Source organism: Notechis scutatus, chromosome 2, assembly GCF_049901735.1.
Source record: "Notechis scutatus isolate UNSWTSFEM ecotype Mainland chromosome 2, rNotScu1.2, whole genome shotgun sequence".
NCBI lineage: Eukaryota > Metazoa > Chordata > Lepidosauria > Squamata > Elapidae > Notechis > Notechis scutatus.
This window is the reverse complement of record NC_142010.1, coordinates 127,786,573-127,806,197: the sequence shown is the minus strand read 5'-3', so window position 1 is coordinate 127,806,197 and position 19,625 is coordinate 127,786,573. Positions and strand designations below refer to the sequence as shown.

At 45.3% G+C, this 19,625-nt stretch overlaps 1 protein-coding gene across 2 annotated transcripts in view; it reads right to left on the bottom strand.

Moving 5' to 3' along the window:
* KCNH3 (potassium voltage-gated channel subfamily H member 3) overlaps positions 1-19,625 on the bottom strand; it is a 67,664-nt gene that overhangs the window by 14,432 nt on the left and 33,607 nt on the right. For both annotated transcript variants that reach the window (XM_087956148.1, XM_087956149.1), the window contains 5 exons: positions 17,756-17,890; positions 11,943-12,073; positions 6,792-7,044; positions 5,137-5,294; positions 3,438-3,645 (listed from right to left, as the gene is read on the bottom strand). In XM_087956148.1, the coding sequence (XP_087812274.1) occupies positions 3,438-3,645; positions 5,137-5,294; positions 6,792-7,044; positions 11,943-12,073; positions 17,756-17,890 (885 nt within the window). The remainder of the gene's footprint in view (positions 1-3,437; positions 3,646-5,136; positions 5,295-6,791; positions 7,045-11,942; positions 12,074-17,755; positions 17,891-19,625) is intronic.

Here is a 19,625-nt window from a genome sequence, read left to right as displayed (position 1 = left end):
TCCAACACTGGTCCATCAAGACAACCAGGGCATGCAGACAATTACCTTCCTCGGCTGCTTGTCTAAAGCATCTGATCTGTCATGTTCTATGAGGTGTCATCTCAATCTCTTTTAACAGTACTGTACTAAAAAAGGGGGGTACACAACCTATTAGCCTTCCAGGCAGTGTTCCTGGCATCTTTCCCATGGTCATACTGCCCAGGATGGATGGGAATCAGAGCCCAACAATTTTGAGATCAGGGGTGTCAAGCTCGGTTATCATTGACAGCTGCATCAGGATTTTGTTTGACCTCGGGGGGAGTGTGTGTGTGGCCAGGATGGGCATGAATAGCTCAACATCACTCGTGTTGTGGGTACCTGTGGTGGCCCAAATGCTCTGCCATGAAAACAGGCTCCTGAGCTCCGTTTCCAGCTGCGATGGCCTCTTGCAACCCTCTGCCAGTGAAAACAGAGCTTGCGAGAGCCGAATGCAGCCCGCCTGAGCTCCATTTTTTCTGGCAGAGGCACCGTGGGCCAGATCTAAGCACCTCACGGGCTGGATGCAGCCCGTGGACCTTGAGTTTGACACCCCTGTTTTAGATGATCACAGATTTTCTGCCTGGCTTTAAAGATAGTTTCTGTGGACGTATCATCTCCCTCTACAGATATAATGTCTTTCACCATACATTGAAGGCACACATTCTCTAAGTTCATGATCTCCCACCCTTCTATAGATCAGTGGTTTTCCATCCCACCCCCACAATTATGGAACCTCTTGGATCACAAAAATTAATTAATTGGTTCTTGGAATCCCTGATCAAAGTGGATAGAAAAATAGCTGAATCTGAGTGAACTATTTTTTTTTTAATCTTCACCTCTCACAGAACCCATCAGGTTCTTACAAGACCTCAGGGTTTCATGGGACACAGTTTAGGAAATCCTGGCAGTGGCTATACACATCATAAGCTTTCTTCATGCAAGCTGTTCCCACGTGGAATCCATGCTTAAGCAAGGTGGCACTATTTGTCCCCTGTCACCGCACATGCCAGTCAAGCCAGTCATACCCACTGGCATCTAAGTGAATGTTCACATAGGGCATTTGCTAAGCCTTCTCTCTTGCAGCCATTTATGCCGTAGAGAGGGTGTCAGAGATCTAGCCAAGCAGCTGTATGCAATGTTGAAAATGAATGTAGTCAGCACAATCTTCCACTTAGACCAGTGACAGCCAACGCGTGTCAAGGGTAACACACCATGACATTTTGGGTGACATGCCAACGTTCAGCCATACCCAACCACAAATATCCTTGAAAGCACATCCCATTCTGACATAATTTTCAGAGGCTGTGGAAGATGCAGAGGGCTGTGCTCTTTATGTTCTCCACAGCCTCCAAACATTGTGTGAGGAAAGGGGCTGCTTTTGCATGGTTTTCAGAGTTTGCAGAAGAGCACGCTCCGAAGCTGCTTCATGAAGGAAGGCCTGGTGTGACTGAGAGCAATTCTGGGTAGGCTGCAGAGCCCTGTCAACAGAAAGAGGACATCGTATGAAGGTGAAGAGGTGTGTGGTAGATGTTCGGGGCAATCGTGCCATTATCCAACACAGAGTGGTGTGTTTTTTGATAGCAGCAGTGGTGCTAGGGCTGAAGTTGAGGTCCAGAACTTGACTTCAGGTCCAGGCTCATCACTGCCGCTGCTGAGTGCTGCTGTTTGGGATGGCCTAGATTTGGGGGGGGGGGGGAGGGGGAGAGATTTTTTCTTTTCTTTGTGTGTGTGTGTATGTGTGACACAGCAGCATAGTCAAGCTAGTCATTTTCTGAGTTTTTGACAAGCTGAGTCCAAGATGTTTGCCATCGCTGACTTAAACACTGATCCAGGTACAGTATGTCTGAGTAAGCTAATCATTGTGTGTTTCCATTAAGCCTCAGAACCGAAGAATTGCCCCAGTTCAGTAAGATCAGTAAATCCTGCAGTGGTTAAAAGTGAGCTAGAGAACAGAAGTATCTGTTAGGAATATAAGTCACCTAACAGGTATTTGGGTTAGAAATATACAAACCAGGATAGACATTTTAGTACTATATCTTTAAGAAAATGCAAAACTGTAGTTGGGTGTGGTTTTTCAAACGGCCATAAGTTGGAGCCAGTAACCTGGGTTGTTTTAGTCTTAGTCTCAGAAGAGAGTGTGTCTGAGTAAGTATCTCTGTTTCCTGCTGTTGGAAAGTATTGCTGTTGCTCCATTTCTTCTAATTGACTGATATTACTGGATTTAATGTAAATCTGATACTGAACTGTTTTTGACACTGGAATTTGATATTTGGATTATCCCTGGATGAAAACTGACTGATTTTACCTGTGAATGACTTTTGGATTGCTTATTTTGGACTTTGCTTAAACCTTTCTGGAAGTAAAAACCTACATTTACTGTACAGTGTATCTGTGTACTGTGTGTGTATTATTCAAACACTTCTCTCAAATACGTCTCCCTGTATGCGCTCATTCTCCTAACGGGGAATTACCTCAACACTATCCTCAGTCCTAATTGCTTTCAGAGATCAATGGAAGCAGGACTGTGAGGTCTTAGGAGCTCCTCAGGACTCCTCCCCCATTCCAGTTCTCTTAGAGGAGACCCCAGAGAAAGGGGTTGGATAGGAATCCGGAAAGCCAAAAGACAAAGGGAAGCTCTCCATACAGGCCCCAAACCCAAGGTGAAATTTATCCCAATCTCTTTGAAGCTCATTTCCCCAGCATCGGTCGCTGTCTCTCTCTTTTCTATGGGAGATGTTGTGAGCCAGAGGCAGCATTCCCCGATGAAGTGCCATCTGGAGGCGTTGCATGTCAGTTCCCGTCATTTCAGCGAGCACGCCCAAAGGGAATGGGGCAAATCAGGAATTCGTACCGTCCAAGTTGAAAGCCAGGGCACCGTATCAGAGGACGAATATAATTTGAAAGCATGGAGCAAAGAGATCCATTGCCAAACCAAAGATAAATTCAGAGAGCCTGGAGATTTCCCAGCTCTCTTCATTTAAAAAAGAAAAAGAACCACCTGCCCCGCTTCACCGAGTTGCAACAGATATATATCAACCTTGAGCACTGAGTCTCTCTCTCTCCCCACACTCCCCTAGGGATTTGGCAGCCCGATCTCAAAGCCAATGCGGCAGTTACTTGTTAATTTGTCGCCATGTGGTCCCTAGAGCCTGCTGGAGAATGGTAATTATGAAAGAGCTCATGGTCCCCAACACGAGAGAGACTCTGCGGATTATTTCTGCCCTTGATTGGAGGGGGCTGCAGCCATTCATACTTGCCTTTCTGCTCCTACTTGGCCTTACAGTGCAGCTTCCCCTGAATTGCAACATGCAGCGGCCTGGGGAGCTCCGACTCTAATCTGGGAGAAGAAAATAACTCCTCCCTTCAGTTGCCCTTTCCCCCCCCCCAAGTCCCACTCCAAGGCAACCCATGACACGCACCTATCCCGGGCAACTGGGAGGGGCTGCTCTCGACTTCCCGCTGGCCGATGAAGTACCAGACGCAGGCGACCCAGTGAGCCAGAAGGGCAAAGACAGTCATGAGCAGGGTGAGCACCACGGCGCTGTACTGTGAGTACCGATCCAGGTTGGGCAGCAGCCGCAGTAACCGCAAGAGCCTCACCGTCTTCAGCAGGTGTGCCCCAAAGTACTGGTTGGGAAAGAAAAGACCAGATATGCCTACACAGTACCCTCTGCGGTTCAAGGGGGAATGTTGGGATGGCAGAAGGGAAGAAACACGGCAATGTCACCAGGCCCCCGAGCCAAAGGGTACTGGGGTTGCTTTTGAGGAATACAATTCTCTTGAATTCAATTTAATTTTAAACATCCCTGAAATACCACACCAGCAAAAGAAGAAGAAAAAATAGAAAAGCCTTCCTTCTTTTAACCTTCTAACCAAATTATTTATAGTCATTTGGGTAGTAACTTTAAAATGCATCCAACTGATACTTCGGCTTCTGAAGTTTCACACCAGCTTGTAATGAACCAAGTCTTTGGTCTTCCTAACATTTCTGAGTTGCAATTACCTGGGCAAAGAGCTCCAAAGGGCACATTAGATCCTAGAACTGATCCAAGCCACATTTAGTACAGAATAACAGACTTGGAAGGGACCTTGGAGGTCTTCTAGTCCAATCCCTTGCTTAGGCAGGAAACCCTACACCATTTCAGACAAATGGTTGTCCAATCTCTTCTTAAAAAATTCCAGTGTTGGAGCATTTACAACCTCTGGAGGCAAGTTGTTCCACTGAATAATTGTTCTAGCTGTCAGAAAATTTCTCCTTAGTTCTAAGTCGCTTCTCTCCTTGATTAGTTTCCACCCATTGCTTCTTGTCCTGCCCTCAGGTGCTTTGGAGAATAGATTGACTCCCTCGTCTTTGTGGCAGCCCCTGAGATATTGACACACTGCTATCATGTCTCCCCTAGTCCTTCTTTTCATCAGACTAGACATACCCAGTTCCAGCAACTGTTCTTTACATGTTTAGTCTCCAGTCCCCTAATCATCTTTGTTGCTCTTCTCTGCACTCTTTCAAGGGCCTCGACATCTTTTTTACATCATAGCGACCAAAATGGGATGCAGTATTCCAAGTGTGGCTTACCAATTCATTATAAAGTGGTATCAGCACTTCATGTGATCTTGATTCTATCTGATAGCCCTGCACAATCACCAGCCAGCTGGAAATAACCAGACTTAGTTGCAGTCAGGAACAAAGAGTCATCAGCATTAATGCAGAACTGGACAGGCCGCAAGCCTTCCCAAGGCCTTCTCTGCAGCGGTCTGTCCACACTCACACTCTCATCAGTGGCCTGACCTTCTGCTAGAGCAGACATTTTTCCAGCAGGCTCAATTCAGTGGAAGGTTCCGTAGCCAGAGACCGTTCTCCCTACTAGCAGGGAAAACTTTCTTAAATTATGTGAGATTCTAGATCAGGAGCCATAACTTTGAGGCCGAAACACTCATCAGCAGTATTTTACCCAGAAATGAAACACTGAGAGAAAGATCAAGTTCAGGAAGTAATAGCGGAAAAAGCCAAAATTCAGCTCTGACTCTCTACAAAGATGTATTTATGGCTGCCTGAACCGGCCTTGAATAGTCAACACGTCTTCTGTGTGCCCCATCGTGGAGGTTCTGAGCCCAACTCACCACGTTGACCTTGAAGGCATAGAGAAGGTCGAAGGGTAATGCTGCTAAGAGATCCAGCACGAACCAGCGGGTCAAGTAGTGTAGGAATATAGCATGAGGATCAAAGACCACCTGCCCTGATTTGCTGACAAACGTAGTGCGAAAATTTAACACGATGTCTGCAAAACAATGCAAACAACAACAATAAAAGAATGGCAGTGTGCAACCCTTATGCAAGCCTTCCTTCCTTTAGTGTCTTCCAGATATCCCAAGGTTATAAATCTGACAATTCCTGGTCATGCCACCTGGGAATTGTGGAAGTTATAGAATGACACAATTCAGAGGCCTCTGGTAGAAAAGGCCAGGCTATTTCATACTCTCACCAACTGATGCTTTCAAGCTGTGAGCCCACCCTCATCTGTTTTTCTTACTATGCAAATGGACACTTGAGTGAAAGCCACAGAGTGACACTGATGTATATCTAAACTCACCCCAAACAGCTCCTTTGCCAGTGAAAGGAAATCACCTCCCGGGAAGGCCCTAACTTGTTAGAGGTGAATTAGAAGGCCAGGGTCGGGGGGAGGGGGAGGCAAAAAGGGCTCCCTTGAAGCCAGTTATGGTCAAGAAATCATCTGAGCTGGTCAAGCAGGATGCATGCCCCAATTTTGATTGGGGACCACTGTTGCCAGTTCCTTAACAACCTCCAATTTTAGAAGCAAAGAACTTTTCAGGCAGATGCCATCAGAGTTGTGGTGGCACAGTGGTTAGAATGCAGTACTGCAGGCTATTTCTGCTGACTGCCAGCAGTTCAGCACTTTGATTCTCACCAGGCTCAAGGTTGACTCAGCCTTCCCTCCTTCCGAGGTGGTAAAATGAGGAGCCAGATTGTTGGGGGAAAAATGTAAACCACTTAGAGAGGGTTGTAAAGCACTGTGAAGCAGTATATGAGTCTATGTGTTATTGCTATTGCTGTCACAACTCTTCACAGGCTTTCCTCAAAACCAGAGCCTAGCACTCTTTGCCAAATTCCCAGATGGAGAAATGAGGGGTCATTCTAACAGCCCCTGTACTCCAAAAACTATTAGGCCCGGAATAAGAGCTTCAGAATAGATCTGCATGGTTGCCCATCAAGTTCAGTATTAAAGGTAGTCCTCAACTTACAACCAGAATTGGGACCAGAATTTCTGCTTAAGGTGGTGGTTAAGTGAGTCATGCCTGATTTTACATTGCTTGCCATGGCTCTTAAGTGAATCACGTCAGTTGTTAAATGAATCATGTGTAAACGTGAAGCAAATCTGACGTTGCTTGTCAGAAGCCAGTTTGGAATGTCACCCAGGGAAGGAATGCTTGCAAATGGCGATCCGTGACCCTGGATTTCCCACAATCATTGTAAATACAAGCCAGTTGCTAGGAGCCCGCATTTTCATTCTATGACCATGGGGATACTGGGATGATGGTAAGCACAAAGACCAATCAGACGTCACTTTTTCAGGGTCATTGAGGCTTCAAGCAGTCACTAAACAAACGATTGTAAGTTGAGGACAACCAGTAGCTGCTCCCTGACTCTCCTCTGTCTTGGAACGTCAGGAATTAAATAGGGGATTGTTTGTATCTTAATCCTGAAGGCTGCCAACATGCCCCCACCCCTCTCAGGTGCTGATACCTCTCCCCCATACCTAAGATAAAAAGGATTTCCACAGAGAGATCACAGACACTGGGGGGTGCACGAGAAGCCTCTGGAAGCCCTTCATCCTTGGTGCCATTGAAGCAGACACTGTAGGGCACTGTGACAGCCACGTACAGCGTGGCCAGGAGAATCAGTCCATCCCAGCCAGCCTTGAAGGTGCCGTAATGCAGCAGGATGAATGGCGACTTGCGAGCGGCAGCCACTTTGTATTCAGGCAAGGCAGGCTTCTCACCAAACACACCCTGGAGACAAACCAACAAGAAAGATTAAATGCTTGGAACGGCGAGGCTCGGAAATCACTGCCGACAACGGCAGCGTTCACCGTGTAAAGCAGGGGTCCCAGGATTGAGCAAAGCCTCCCAAAGCCAACCTGTATGCACTAGTAAGCAGGGAGACCCCCAAGGAATACATCAAGTAAGGAAGTTAAGAGGGAGTGGGGGATTTTGCATCCAATTGGTCCACCACTGGATCTGCCTGCCTTTTTTTTTGGTTTAGGTACTCTAGTGTGATGGAATGTGCACCAGCAGCAGCAGAGGGGGAAGTATTCTGCCAACTCAGTTCAAGAGACGGCACAGTCTTGCGCTGAATGGGGAAGAGGTTCAGGTAGCCTACAACACACCCCTAGAATAGGGATGTCAAACTCAAGGCCTGCAGGCCAGGTCTGGCCCACAGGCAGCAGTGGGAATCTACCAGTTCAGACCAGTTCTATAGAACTGGTTATTATGAGTCTGCACAGTTCAGAGAACCGGCAAATTGTGCCCTTGGCTGGTCCGTCCCTTCTCCACCTGCCCCTCCCCTCCCAGTCAGTCCTTATTGCGCATGTGTGACATCGTGTGCATGCCCGACATCGATGACTTTGTTCTCCCCGCCCAGTTACTCCTTAAGTTTTTTTTCTCTCCCTCCCAACGATCAGCCGTTGATGATCAGCTGTGGTGGGATCCCCCTCCCTGTCTTACTGCTTCACCCAGGAGGCTTCCCTGAGGCCCAGGACGGAAAAGGGGTTGCATGGGGGGTGGGGGTGCTGTGCACCCCCCACGCGCTCCATTTTTTTGCCTTCCTGGGCCCCAGGGAAGCCTCCTGGGAGCAAAAACATCCCCCCAGGAGGCTTCTCTGAGGCCCAGGAAGCAAAAAAAATAAGACACGCCCACCCAGTCACATGACCATGCCCGCCTAGCCACGCCCACAGAACCGGTTGTTAAAAATTTCGAATCCCACCCCTGCCTACAGGGTGCTTAGATCTGGCCTGTGGGGCCACCCTGGAAACAAGGACCAGCCCGTGGCGCCTCTGCCAGTGAAAATGGGGTTCGGGAGGGCCAACTCAGAGGGTTGCAGGAGGCCGTCACAGCCAAAAACAGAGCCCGGGAGCCCCTCTTCACTGGCAGAGTGCTTGGGCCACCACAGGCTCCCCGACATGAGTGACGTTGAGCTGGCCACGCCCAGCCTGGCCACACCCACCCTCTCTCTCACAACCCCCGAGGTCAAACACAAGCCTGATGTGGCCCTCAATGACACCTCTGCCTTAGAATCTCTCAGGATAGATCTAGTAGATTGGGACGTTATTGCTTTAGTTTGGCAAGATTTTTCCTTTAGCTGTGAGCAAATAGAAGATCGAACTCAACCGGATCTCACTGTCTCATCTCTAGGCTTGGATCTGACAGATAGGACGTTAAAGAAGGTCTATCTGAAATCCTGCCTGGCGTGACCCCTCTAGGGATCCAAAACTGGCAATCTCAGGTCTACAACTCAGTGTTGTGCCGTAGCTTTACTAACCAGTGAATTCTAAAGGATGCACACTGAGCATTTCTGGAGGGGGCCAGGACGGGCCAGGCAAATTTAAAATCTTAAATCTTTTCCAGGATTATTTTGCCCTGATCCAGTAAAGCTCAGATACAAACGCATCACTCTCTGAATACAGATCTTCTTCACAAAATTATGGGCTTAAGAAGGATAATTAATTAAATGTGACTACTACCCATATGTAACCTCTGGAGGGAAGGGTGTACTGCATTTGACTGCATGCTCCAGTAACCACACACTGCTACAACTTAAACCAAATACAACTACATTCAGTGGGGCTGCCTAAGATTGTTGGTATTTTCCGTGCTTTTCAATATTTTTGTTTCAGTATCTGTTTTGACTTTTGCAGTGAATGAACCAGTTCCATAACTAGTGTATGTTTAATAAAGAAATTCTGATTTAAAAAAATGAGCCAGCTGTTTCATTAAACCGGATGAAGAATTGCCCTGGGCAGTAGATTTTGAGTGTTGTTTATAAAATCTGTACCGTATTCTTGGAAGACAGAGCTGTGTATGCTGCTGCATGACTTATTTTTCATCCTTAAATTAGCCCTGCTCTGTCCTAAGACATAATAAAAAATACCAACATTGAAGGGAGAATCCATTGCCAACTAGTTGGCTTCTGCATATGGAATAGAAGGGGCAAAATCATTGTAGACTGGTCTTCATTAGCATAAATTAATATCCAAATAATCATGGAATTACAGGTAGCACTTGAGTTACAACCACAATTGAGCCCAAAATTTATGTTGCTAAGCGAAACATTTGTTAAGTGAATTTGCCCCATTTTATGACTTTTCTTACCAGACTTGTTAAAGTCAATCATTGCATTTGTTAAGTTAGTAACATGGTTGTTAAGTGAGTCAATGGCTTCCCCATTGGCTTTCCTTTTCAGAAGGTCACCAATGCTGATCACGGGATCCTGGAACTAGTGGTGGGGTTCAAAATTTTTTTCCTACTGGTTCGGAAAGCTCGCTTCGCGTGCGCATGCGCAGGGCTCGAACACGGCCCTCTATATCAACACTGGTGAGCTGTGCAGGCATGCCTAACGCGCACGCATGCCAAATGCACCTTTCGCGTGCATGCAAAAGGGGCTCAGAAATTGCCCTCTTAATCAACAATGGTGAGCTGTGCTGTTCTTTAGCTCAGCTGAGGTGCGGCAATTCGCTCTGTCCATGAATCAGCTGAGCTAATAAACAACAGAATATAGGAGAGGAGAGAGGTGGGTGGGTGGGGCCAGCCAGAGGTGGTATTTGCTGGTTCTCCAAACCAGTCAAAATTTTCGATACAGGTATGCCAGAACCGGTCAGAACCAGCTGAATACCACCTATGCTTGGAACACTGCAACTGTCACACAAATATGAACCATTTGCCAAGCATCTGAATTTTGATCATGTGTCCATGGCAATGCTGGAATGGTCATGTGTGTAAAGCTGTCATAAGTCACATTTTTCAGTGCCATTGTAACTTTGAATGGTCACTAAATGAATTGTTGTAAGTTTAGGACTACCTGTATATAATTTCAGGGCTTGTGGTTCCCTAAGAAAGCAGAGAAGCGTGCAAGAGCTCTCTACAGAGAGATGGAAGTCACCTATAGATAAGACCATTTTCTCTCTTGGAGACTTGGAGGGAACATATTAAAAATGCTCACATGGTTTGCTTGTAAGCCTTTGCACAAATTATCTTGGTCAGCAACAGAGGAGAGAGAGAGGGAGAGAGAGAGGAGGGAGGGAGGGAGAGGGAGGGAGGGAGAGAGAGAGAGAGAGAGAGAGAGAGGATAAAAGTTGGAAACAAACAAGGGGAAATCAATACCCTAATCAAGGAACTATTGAGGAGAAAATCATGCCTCCATCAGCACTGGAAGAACAAGCTATATATATAAACAGGGACCAAACTCTCACACTCACTAGCACTGATGATATTACCTATTTTGGTAATGAAAAGTTTGCAAGCAACCAAGCAAGCTCAGAGAGCATCAAGGATTCAAAAAATTGAGATCCTTGCTTTTTTAAATATATAGCTTGGTTGGCTCTATTAAACGTTAATAAACAGCAAGAGCAAATTGTCAGGGAAGTAAGTAACGTGCATTGTCAGCAATTGCTGATTTTCTAGCAGTTGTTTGGCCAACATTTGAACCCTTGGAGAGCCAGGGCCATTTTGTGTCGACAGAACAGTTGGGGATTCTTGAGGAATTAGGCAATCAGGAACTGCTTCACACTAACCATCTCAAAACTGAATCCCCATGGTTCAGGGAAGATCTTGGATTTAGTTCTGCTTACAGATTCCCGGATAGTTATCATGGTCTCTCTTAGTTACTTTACTACTGATTACTACTGATTTTGAGTCATTTGTGCCTGTTCCCGAAAAGGACCTGGGCACAATCACTCAGACAAACAGGTTACAAGTACCGTGTTTCCCCCCAAATAAGACCTAGTCTTATTTTCTTTTGGGCCCCCAAATAAGCAGCAGGTCTTATTTTCAGGATAAGTCTTACCTGCTTACCTTAGCACCACTGCAGCCAGGCCTTCCACGCCCCAATACTTGTCATGCCACTGCCTGACTTCTGTGGCCGCTCGCAGCCAGGCGCCACGTGGCTCAGCATGCTGGTGCCGCCGCTCATGGCAGGAGGCTGCGTGGCCTGTTGCACCATTGTGCGCATGAATGGTAGCACAGGCGCAATGTGCCACAGGGCATACTGCTGCAAGCATCAGCATCAGCACAATGAGCCATGTGGTGTCTGTCCACATGTGGTGGCACTGGTGCGCTGAGCTTTGCGGCATTCTGCCTCAAGTGGTGGCACCGTCGCGACAAGGTATGATAATCATGATAAACTGAGACAGGGTCATCTCCATGTGAAATGAACCAATGTTGAGGTCCTCCTTCAAACATCACCTTCTTTAGATGATAGAGCAACATCAACTCTAATGTCCTTCCAGGTCCACCATTTTCTTTTTCTCAGGTGGTTCACATTGCCCCATTATTCATTTAATAGTGCTCATCCATGAAGGCATTTTCATTTTAAGATGCTTCGGAAACATATCTCCAATTATTTTTTTCCTCAAGATTAAATAGCTTTTTGTTTCTGCTTTTCGGTATGTATGATCTTATCCCTTAATCTTTGAGATTTAATCAAATATTGCATTTTTTTAAAAAAAAAAATTGAATTGTGAACAAAAGGTTTGGTGTGCTGGGTGAAATAGTGTTACATTCCTTGTCCCCTGGGATGAACATTCAGCGCCTCTTTCCCCTCACTCAACAAACTGAGATCCTGCGTGGTCTCTGTACTTCTGTCCACTGAACTTCCGAAAGGCTGTTCTTCCCTTGGCCTTGTCCCTACCACGTACCTTGTGGAGTTTGCGTTTTCCTTTGCCTTGCTTCTGGAGATGTCCTGAGAGGTGATAAAGTACTGCCCGGCTTCGCCGACGATTGGCATTGAAGCCTTTAGCTCCAGCTCGGCTGTAACGGCGCCGTCCACCTAGCAAAAGACAAATGCTGGATGGCATTTGGTACGTTAGAGCAAGAAGGGTTTGTATCTGCTCTTGTAGCAGTCACCAATGTATTTTTAATGAGAAAATATCTCAAATTTTGAGTTTTAGAGCAATGTTTTCACCCTTGCTTGGAGACGACTTCTACTGTTACAGAACCTTACATATTCAATGCTTATATTTTAGGGGAAAAGCTTTAACTGCCTGTTTTTGGGGGGCATTTTGGGCCAGTTTTTGGACCATTTTCAGGGTGTTTTCAGGCCAAAATGTCCTGAAAACGGCCCCCCAAAAAGAGCCCAATACTGGCCTGGAAACCAGCCTGAAAATGCCCAGAAAACCTCTTGAAAACAACCCCAAAACAGCCTGAAAACAGTGCCAAAAATGGCCTGAAAATGTTTTGGCCATTTCTGGTGCTCTGGCACCCACAAAGACCAGATGGTTGGCGTGCATGTATGTGCCAGAAACCAGAAGAGCAGCTGGCAACAGCATGCATGCCATAGGTTCACCATCATGGCCCTAATACCATTCCAGACAAGTGGCTGTCCAGTTTCTTCTTCAAAATCTCCAATGATGAAGCACCCACAATTCCAGAGGCCAACTGTTCCACTGAGGAATTGTTCTCACCATCAGAAATTTTTTCTTTCATTCTAGGTTTGCTCTTTAAGCTTCCACCTGTTTTGCCCTCAGATGCTTTGGAGAATATGTGACTCCACCTCTCTGTGGCAGCCCCTCCAATATTGGAAGACCGCTATTGTGTCACCCCTAGACCTTCTCTTTCAATTATAGAGTTTTTCTGAGGACAGAGAGCCCTCTGGCAGACAAACAGCTGGGAAAGGTCCCGTCCCAAAGCCAAGAAGGACCCGGCCAGCCAATACAAAATAGGCTCCTCCAATCTCTTGGTCAGAAAGATGAAAATCCATTATCCAGAGATACAGTCAGTCCTCTATTTACAAGCAATGGTTTAGCGACCTTTGAAGTTACAATGGCGCTGAAAAAAGGGACTTGCACCTGGACCTCAGACTTACGACCCTTGTAGGTCGTACGATCAAAATGTGGGCATTTGGCAACCACCGTTATTTACGTCATGTGATTGTCATTTGGCAACCTTCCCAGCCGGCTTCCGACAAGCAAAGTCAATGGAAGAAGTTGGATTCGCTTAAGACAATGTGATTCACTTAACAACTGTAGCAAAAAATGGTCATAAAACTGGGTTGTGGTTTGTGGTTATAAGACAAGGATTACCTGTACACAACTTAAGAGCCAGAGTTGCGTAGGGTCTACACTTTAGCCCTCATAGTCCCTCCAAAAGTTGTTATTGAACTGTGACACTTCATGAGACAACCTTGTGTGTGTGCATCAGGAATGACTAAACCGAGAGGGGATTAAAGACTAATTAAATGTAAAGGAAATGATTTGATATGTACATTCTCTTACATCAAATGTAATTGTCTTAGTATCATGTTATGAAACTTAGTTGCTGGAACTGGGTATGTCCAGTCTGATGAAAAGAAGGACCAGGGGAGACATGAGAGCAGTGTTCCAATATCTCCGGGGCTGCCACAAAGAAGAGGGAGAGAATAAAGAATATGTCCTACATTTGTATATTAAACAGTCCCATTCAAGTCAAAAATTGATTTCCCTCACAACTGAAAAACCAGTAGGCCAAGGATGGGGAAACTTTTATGGCTCAACTCAGGAATTCTAGGAGTTGAAGTCCATAAGTGATAGAAGAGCCAAGTTTCCCTAGCCCTGGTATAGGGTCTCCTACCTAAGCAGGGGGTTGGACTACAGCAGGGGTCGGCAACCTTTTGGACCTCAGGGACCACCAAACTCATAATTTTAGATCCCAGGGTCCACTAACCGGTTCTGTGGGTGTGGCCTAATTTGTGGGTGTGGCTTGGTGGTCATGTGACTGGCTGGGCATGGCTTGTATGTAAATATTATAAATATTTACATAAATATTGAATTTTTTTTATAAAAAAGAGCAACTTTTACCCAAAATCAGGCTAAGCAGGCAGATTGAGTTGCTCACAGAATCACAGATTCATTCAGAGATCTATCTATCTGCCATTGGCTAGCTCAGTCTGTCACATAAAATTTGCTTGCAAGCAAACTCACAAAATTAACTCACAACACACCATGTATGTAAATATTGAATTTTTTATTTAAAAAAGCAACTTTTATCCAAAATCAGGCAAAGCAGGCAGATTGAGTTGCTCACAGAATCATTCAGTGATCTATCTATCTGCCATTGGCTAGCTCTGTCTCTCAAATTTGCTTGCTGTGAGTCTGCACTGAATTTGCTTGCAAGCAAACCTTCAGTTCTAAGGGAGGTTCAGCTGTGAAGATCTAAAGACTAGCTAGAAAGCAAGAAATCCAACCATTTCCTACTTCCTAGCTAATCTAAATCTCCCGGCACAGCAGAACAGATGATGGTCAGAAAAAGGAAAAATAGCAACTTAGCAGACAAGTTTGTTGGGTAAGGATTGAGTGGGCAGGGAGGGTTCCTGCGGGCCATGTGGGCTGAGCAGCCTTGTGTTTCTGTGCAGCCTGGATTAATTGCTTTGGGGTGTGTGCTCTGGGGGTGAGATTTCTCTGCGGCCCACCAAACTTTTCTCACAGCCCACCAGTGGGCCGTGGCCCACTGGTTGGCGACCGCTGGACTAGAAGACCACCAAGGTCCCTTCCAACTCTACTTTTGTGCAGTCATGCAACAACCCAAAATATGCAGCCATAAAGTTTGCATGTGCTTCAGAAAGAGCTTTGCAGGCAGGTTGCTGGGGGTTTTCCATGGTTTTTTCCCCCCTGCCTGCTTATTTCTGACCATGACGGTTTTTGGTGGGTTTTTTTTTTTTTTTGGTGCCATCTGAGCAACGCATCCTCTGAACTTGTTTTCACCCTGTTCTAACTGACAATGAGTTAAGTGAATATAAGAGTTTTCCATAAATGAGACAATATATGGTCTGGAATAGGAAGCAACAGATAGGATAGTTGGGGGCCAACTCAACATCAGGGGGCAAGATCTTCCAGAGAGCAAGAGCAACAGCAGAGAGCGTCCCCCTCCACCTCGACCCCGCCAATCAGAATAACTAGGCTGATGGGACCTGCAGCAGGCTTCCTCTGCCAGAATGAGTGGGACGAGCCAATCCCAGTGGGGTGAGATGATCCCTCAAGTAACCTGGACCCATGCCACAAAGGGCTTTAAAGGTGATCACCAACATCTTGAATTGCACCTGGAAGCACACTGGTAACCAATGCAGCTCACGGAGCAGTGGTGTCACGGGGGCCATTCTTGGGGCCCCCAAAACTACCCATGCTGCTGTACTCTGCACCAGCTGTAGTTTCGGAAGGCTCTTCAAGAGTGGCCTCTGAATTGCGATCGTTTGACCGTGGGACGATGCGATGGTCATAACTTCAAGGATGGATCCTAAATTACTTTTTCCAAGGCCTTGGGGAACTTCAAGCCAGGTGCTGGGTGAGTGTGGCCATGGTGGCTGTGGCCTATCGGAACTTCTGGGAGGGCCATTTTTCACCTTCTCCAGGGTTCAGAGGCTTCCCTCGGGTCACTGGGAGGGTGAAAACAGCGTCCCCTAGGTTCCGGAGGCCCTCTAGAAGCCAGAAATAGGCCTGTTTCCAGACTTCAGGAACTTCCAGGAGGGCTGTTTTTCACCTTCCCCAGGGTCCAGAGGCTTCCCTTGGGCCACCGGGAGGGTGAAAATGGCCTCCCTGGGGCTCCCTAGGGCCTCCGGAAGCCAGAAACAGCCCTGTTTCCGGACTTCCGGAACTTCCGGTTCAGCTTGATTTTCGCCCTCCCAGACCCTGCACTTACTTGCATCCAAAACAGGCCACGTGGAAACTCCTGGGAGGGGCGGGGTGGGGTGGGTGGGGCAGCCGGTCGGTTTAATTTCTGGTTCGGCAAACCAGATGTAAATTTAACATCCGATTCACCCAAACTGGTCCTAACCGGTAGAATCCCACTCCTGGTTGTAAGCCGAGGGCTGCTTCTAAGGGCCACTCTAGTCCTGCGGTTGTAAGGACAATCTGATGATGAATATTATGCTTCGTTTGGTCCTGAGATGAAAGCAGGCAGCTAATGACTGGTGAAATCACAGCAGGATTTCTGATTTTTCAGGGAACAGGATTCTGATCTGTTTATAATTCTTTAGTCTTAAAGTGATTGCCCAAAACATACAGAACATGCACATGTGGTCAGGCTGAGATGCTCCTTATTTATCCCATAAATCTTACTGCTAAAATTGTATTAGTGCTATGTTTGCTTGGAACATCCATACTGTGGGATTTTTAAGCAAAGTGGTAGCTCCTTCAATCATTAAGAAATGCAAAATGCATTTCACACTAAAAGGCAAAAGAGGATAGGATAGATTCGTAGTTGTGATATACAGATATATGTAAGGATTAAGTGTGTATATGGCATAAAATAAGGATAAAAAGGAGGTCTCACAAACGGTTGAAGATGAAAATGTTTTTAATTGTTTTCTATCTTTTTCTTTCTATTTTCTTCTTCTTTTCTTTTTCTCTCTTACATTTATGTATGTGTTGTTGGTCTGTTTTAATTGTAAATCAATAAAATTTATTAAAAAGAAGAAGAAAAGAAATGCAGAATGCCTGATATCCTTGCAGATATTATACATTTTCCAGAAATGGAGGCCGTATCCATGATGAACTTCTCCTGCCCTTTTAAATCGACCACCCTGCTACACCAAAATGATCATGGGCCAGAGATACTAACATTACCAAAAGGGAGCTGCTACGTGAGCATTAATGGTTAGCATTTAGAAAAATAAAAGAAATCAGTGGGGGGAAAAGGGAGAACAGAAAGTGCAACATTTTCACATCGTGTTCATACTTTATAAAGAAATGAAGACATGTGAAAAGAGACTGAATGAGCTGTATGTACAGCTAATTAATGAAAGTTCAAGTTCCACTAGTAATTTCATACGGTGTGTGGTGAATAATATATATAGTGATATGCCAAAGAACAGCTTTCTGGCAGATCTCCTGTGTATGTAACGATGCATGACATGTCAGCAGATTCATCAGCCTTGAGATGAGGAAGCTTCGTCTATTAGGGCTCTGTATTCCAGTTGGAAAAAGTGTAGGATCCCTGCCAGCAGACTGAGTCTTCAGCTGTGCTACAATGAGTTCCTACAAGTCTTTCCTTGGCATTTGAAGCAGTTTCATTTACGTGCTCTCTTAACTCCCTTTCATTTATGCACCACTGAACATTTGTTCGGCAGAGTGCTTGACTCTCGTTTTGAGAGCCATGCATGAACTAAAAAAAAAAACACAGGGTGGTAGGCAGAAGGAGAGAGAGAAAACATTGCTGCTATCATCATCATCATCATCCAACATTGGAAGGAAGGAAGGAAGACCTTCCTTATTGATCTCACAATCTCTTGAGGATTCTTAAGCCTCTGTGATCCAGTAGTCCATCTCCCAGGTAGGTAGCAATACAATTCCCATCATGCCATCATGAAAAGAGAGCATGTGGGAATTGTGTTCCCAAGATATCAGGAGGACATGAATTGGTGCCCTCATAGGTAAGGTTGTACCACAGTTTACAAGTTTTTCCTTTATTTTTACACACACACACACACACACACACACACACACACACACACACACCACCTCCATCGCTAGCTTTATCTCACCTCCTTCCTTCCAGTTTTCTGCAGATGCTCTGGTTTTGGTGTCTGTGATGTCTTTGTGGGAGACTAGAAAAAGGGCCACTTCCCCCTTTTCATTCTTGATAGGCACCACATCCAAGAGACACCAGAAAGGGACACCTAAAAGATAAGGAGCTGTGTGAGTTGATGTTCCTGGGATACAGATTAACAGAGTTGGAAGGGGCCTTGTAGATCATTCTAGTCCAACCCCTAGTCTGAATGATCTTCTCCACTGCCATCCCCAGCATCATTTTTTTCTGCTGTTGCAAACTCTTTCTGGAGACCTAGGAAATGGCAGGCAAGAAAAGAAGGTCTCTTCAAAGAAAGCTCAGTGTAAAAGATGTTGCTTTACTGAGCAAAGCGATTGCTGCTCCCAGGTTCCGAAAATCCCAAATAGGGGGTGCCATTTTCCCTCCTGCTTTCCTATACTTCCTGTACAAGCAAGGACCACACTATTCAGCCTGGCTTTTGACCATCAAGGTCACACGGATTGTACTGTGCTAAATCAAAGCCTTGTTAGCTGATTGGTGGTGAGCTTTAATCATCGTCATAAATGTGGCTTTGTGAGCACTTTTGAGCACACTGAGGGCTGAACAGGTAATACCTCTGCTGCATGAGCTACATTGAGTTGCTTCCGGGTCCAGTTCAAGGTGTTGGTTATCACCTTTAAAACCCTTCATGGCATGGGACCAGGCTAGCTGAAGAACCATCTTGTCCCAATTACATTGACTCACATAAGCAGAGAAGGTAAGTTACAGACCTATCAGTTAAAAAATTCTGACTGACAGGATCTAGGAAGAAATTCTCCATTGTGACCTCTGCCCTATGGAACATCTTGCCCCATAAAGTGAGGCTGTCTACCCACCTCCCACACTCTTCTGGCCTTTTGGAACTGGTATCAAAGTCTAATAATGGTATGCAGTCGTGGGGGTGAGCTTGAGGATGCTTCTTCTGTGCCTTTTTATATGGCTTTATAGTTTTTATCTGTAAACCTCTCAGGTAGCAGAATAGGCAGTATATAACTTTAATAAATAAAATAAAATTTGCATTTTTATCTTTTGTTCTATTGTTAGTTGTATTAAGACCTGATGAGAAGAAGCACCGAAACTGGCTGAAACTCCTAGAAATAATTCTGGTTTCATTTCCATTGCGTTTTATAGGTGCTGAACTAGAAAAGAAAAATGGGAAATTAAAACTGTATATGGAAATAGTGGCAAGATTATTGTATGCACAAAGAAGAAGAATGAAATATCCAGGGAGAAGATTGTAAAATGGATGGAGCTCAGAGAAATGGCAAAGCTATCCAATTTTGGTCAGGGAAAAACAATGCAGACTTTAAAAAAAAGTATGGAAGCCTTAAAAGGGCTTTTTGTTAAAATAAGGAAAGACTGAATTGATGATTTATGGACCTGGGGATTGAAAGGGTTAAAGAGAAAGAGAAAGAATAAGATGGCAATTACTTGATAGAGAATTTCAGCAACAGAGTGGTCAATGCCTGGAATGCCCTACCTGACTCTGTTGTTACATCTTCTAACTCCCACTCCTTTAACCTCAAACTATCCACTATTGACCTCACCCCATTCCTAAGAGTTCTGTAAGGGGTGTGCATAAGTGCACCATTGTGCCTCCTGTCCCAGTCCTATTGTCCCCATTTATTTGTACCTATTTCCTGTATTCTTACTCATGTTTATACTTATATCTATTATCTTGTAAGCGATTGACAAATCAAATCAAATCAAATAAATAAATAAATAAATAAAATAAAAGGGTAGAAGTCATAATGAAGCTCCCTTTTTCTAAGTTTCTATTTTTCTCTTCCTTTTTTCTTCTTTCTTTGCACCTTTTTCACTGATTT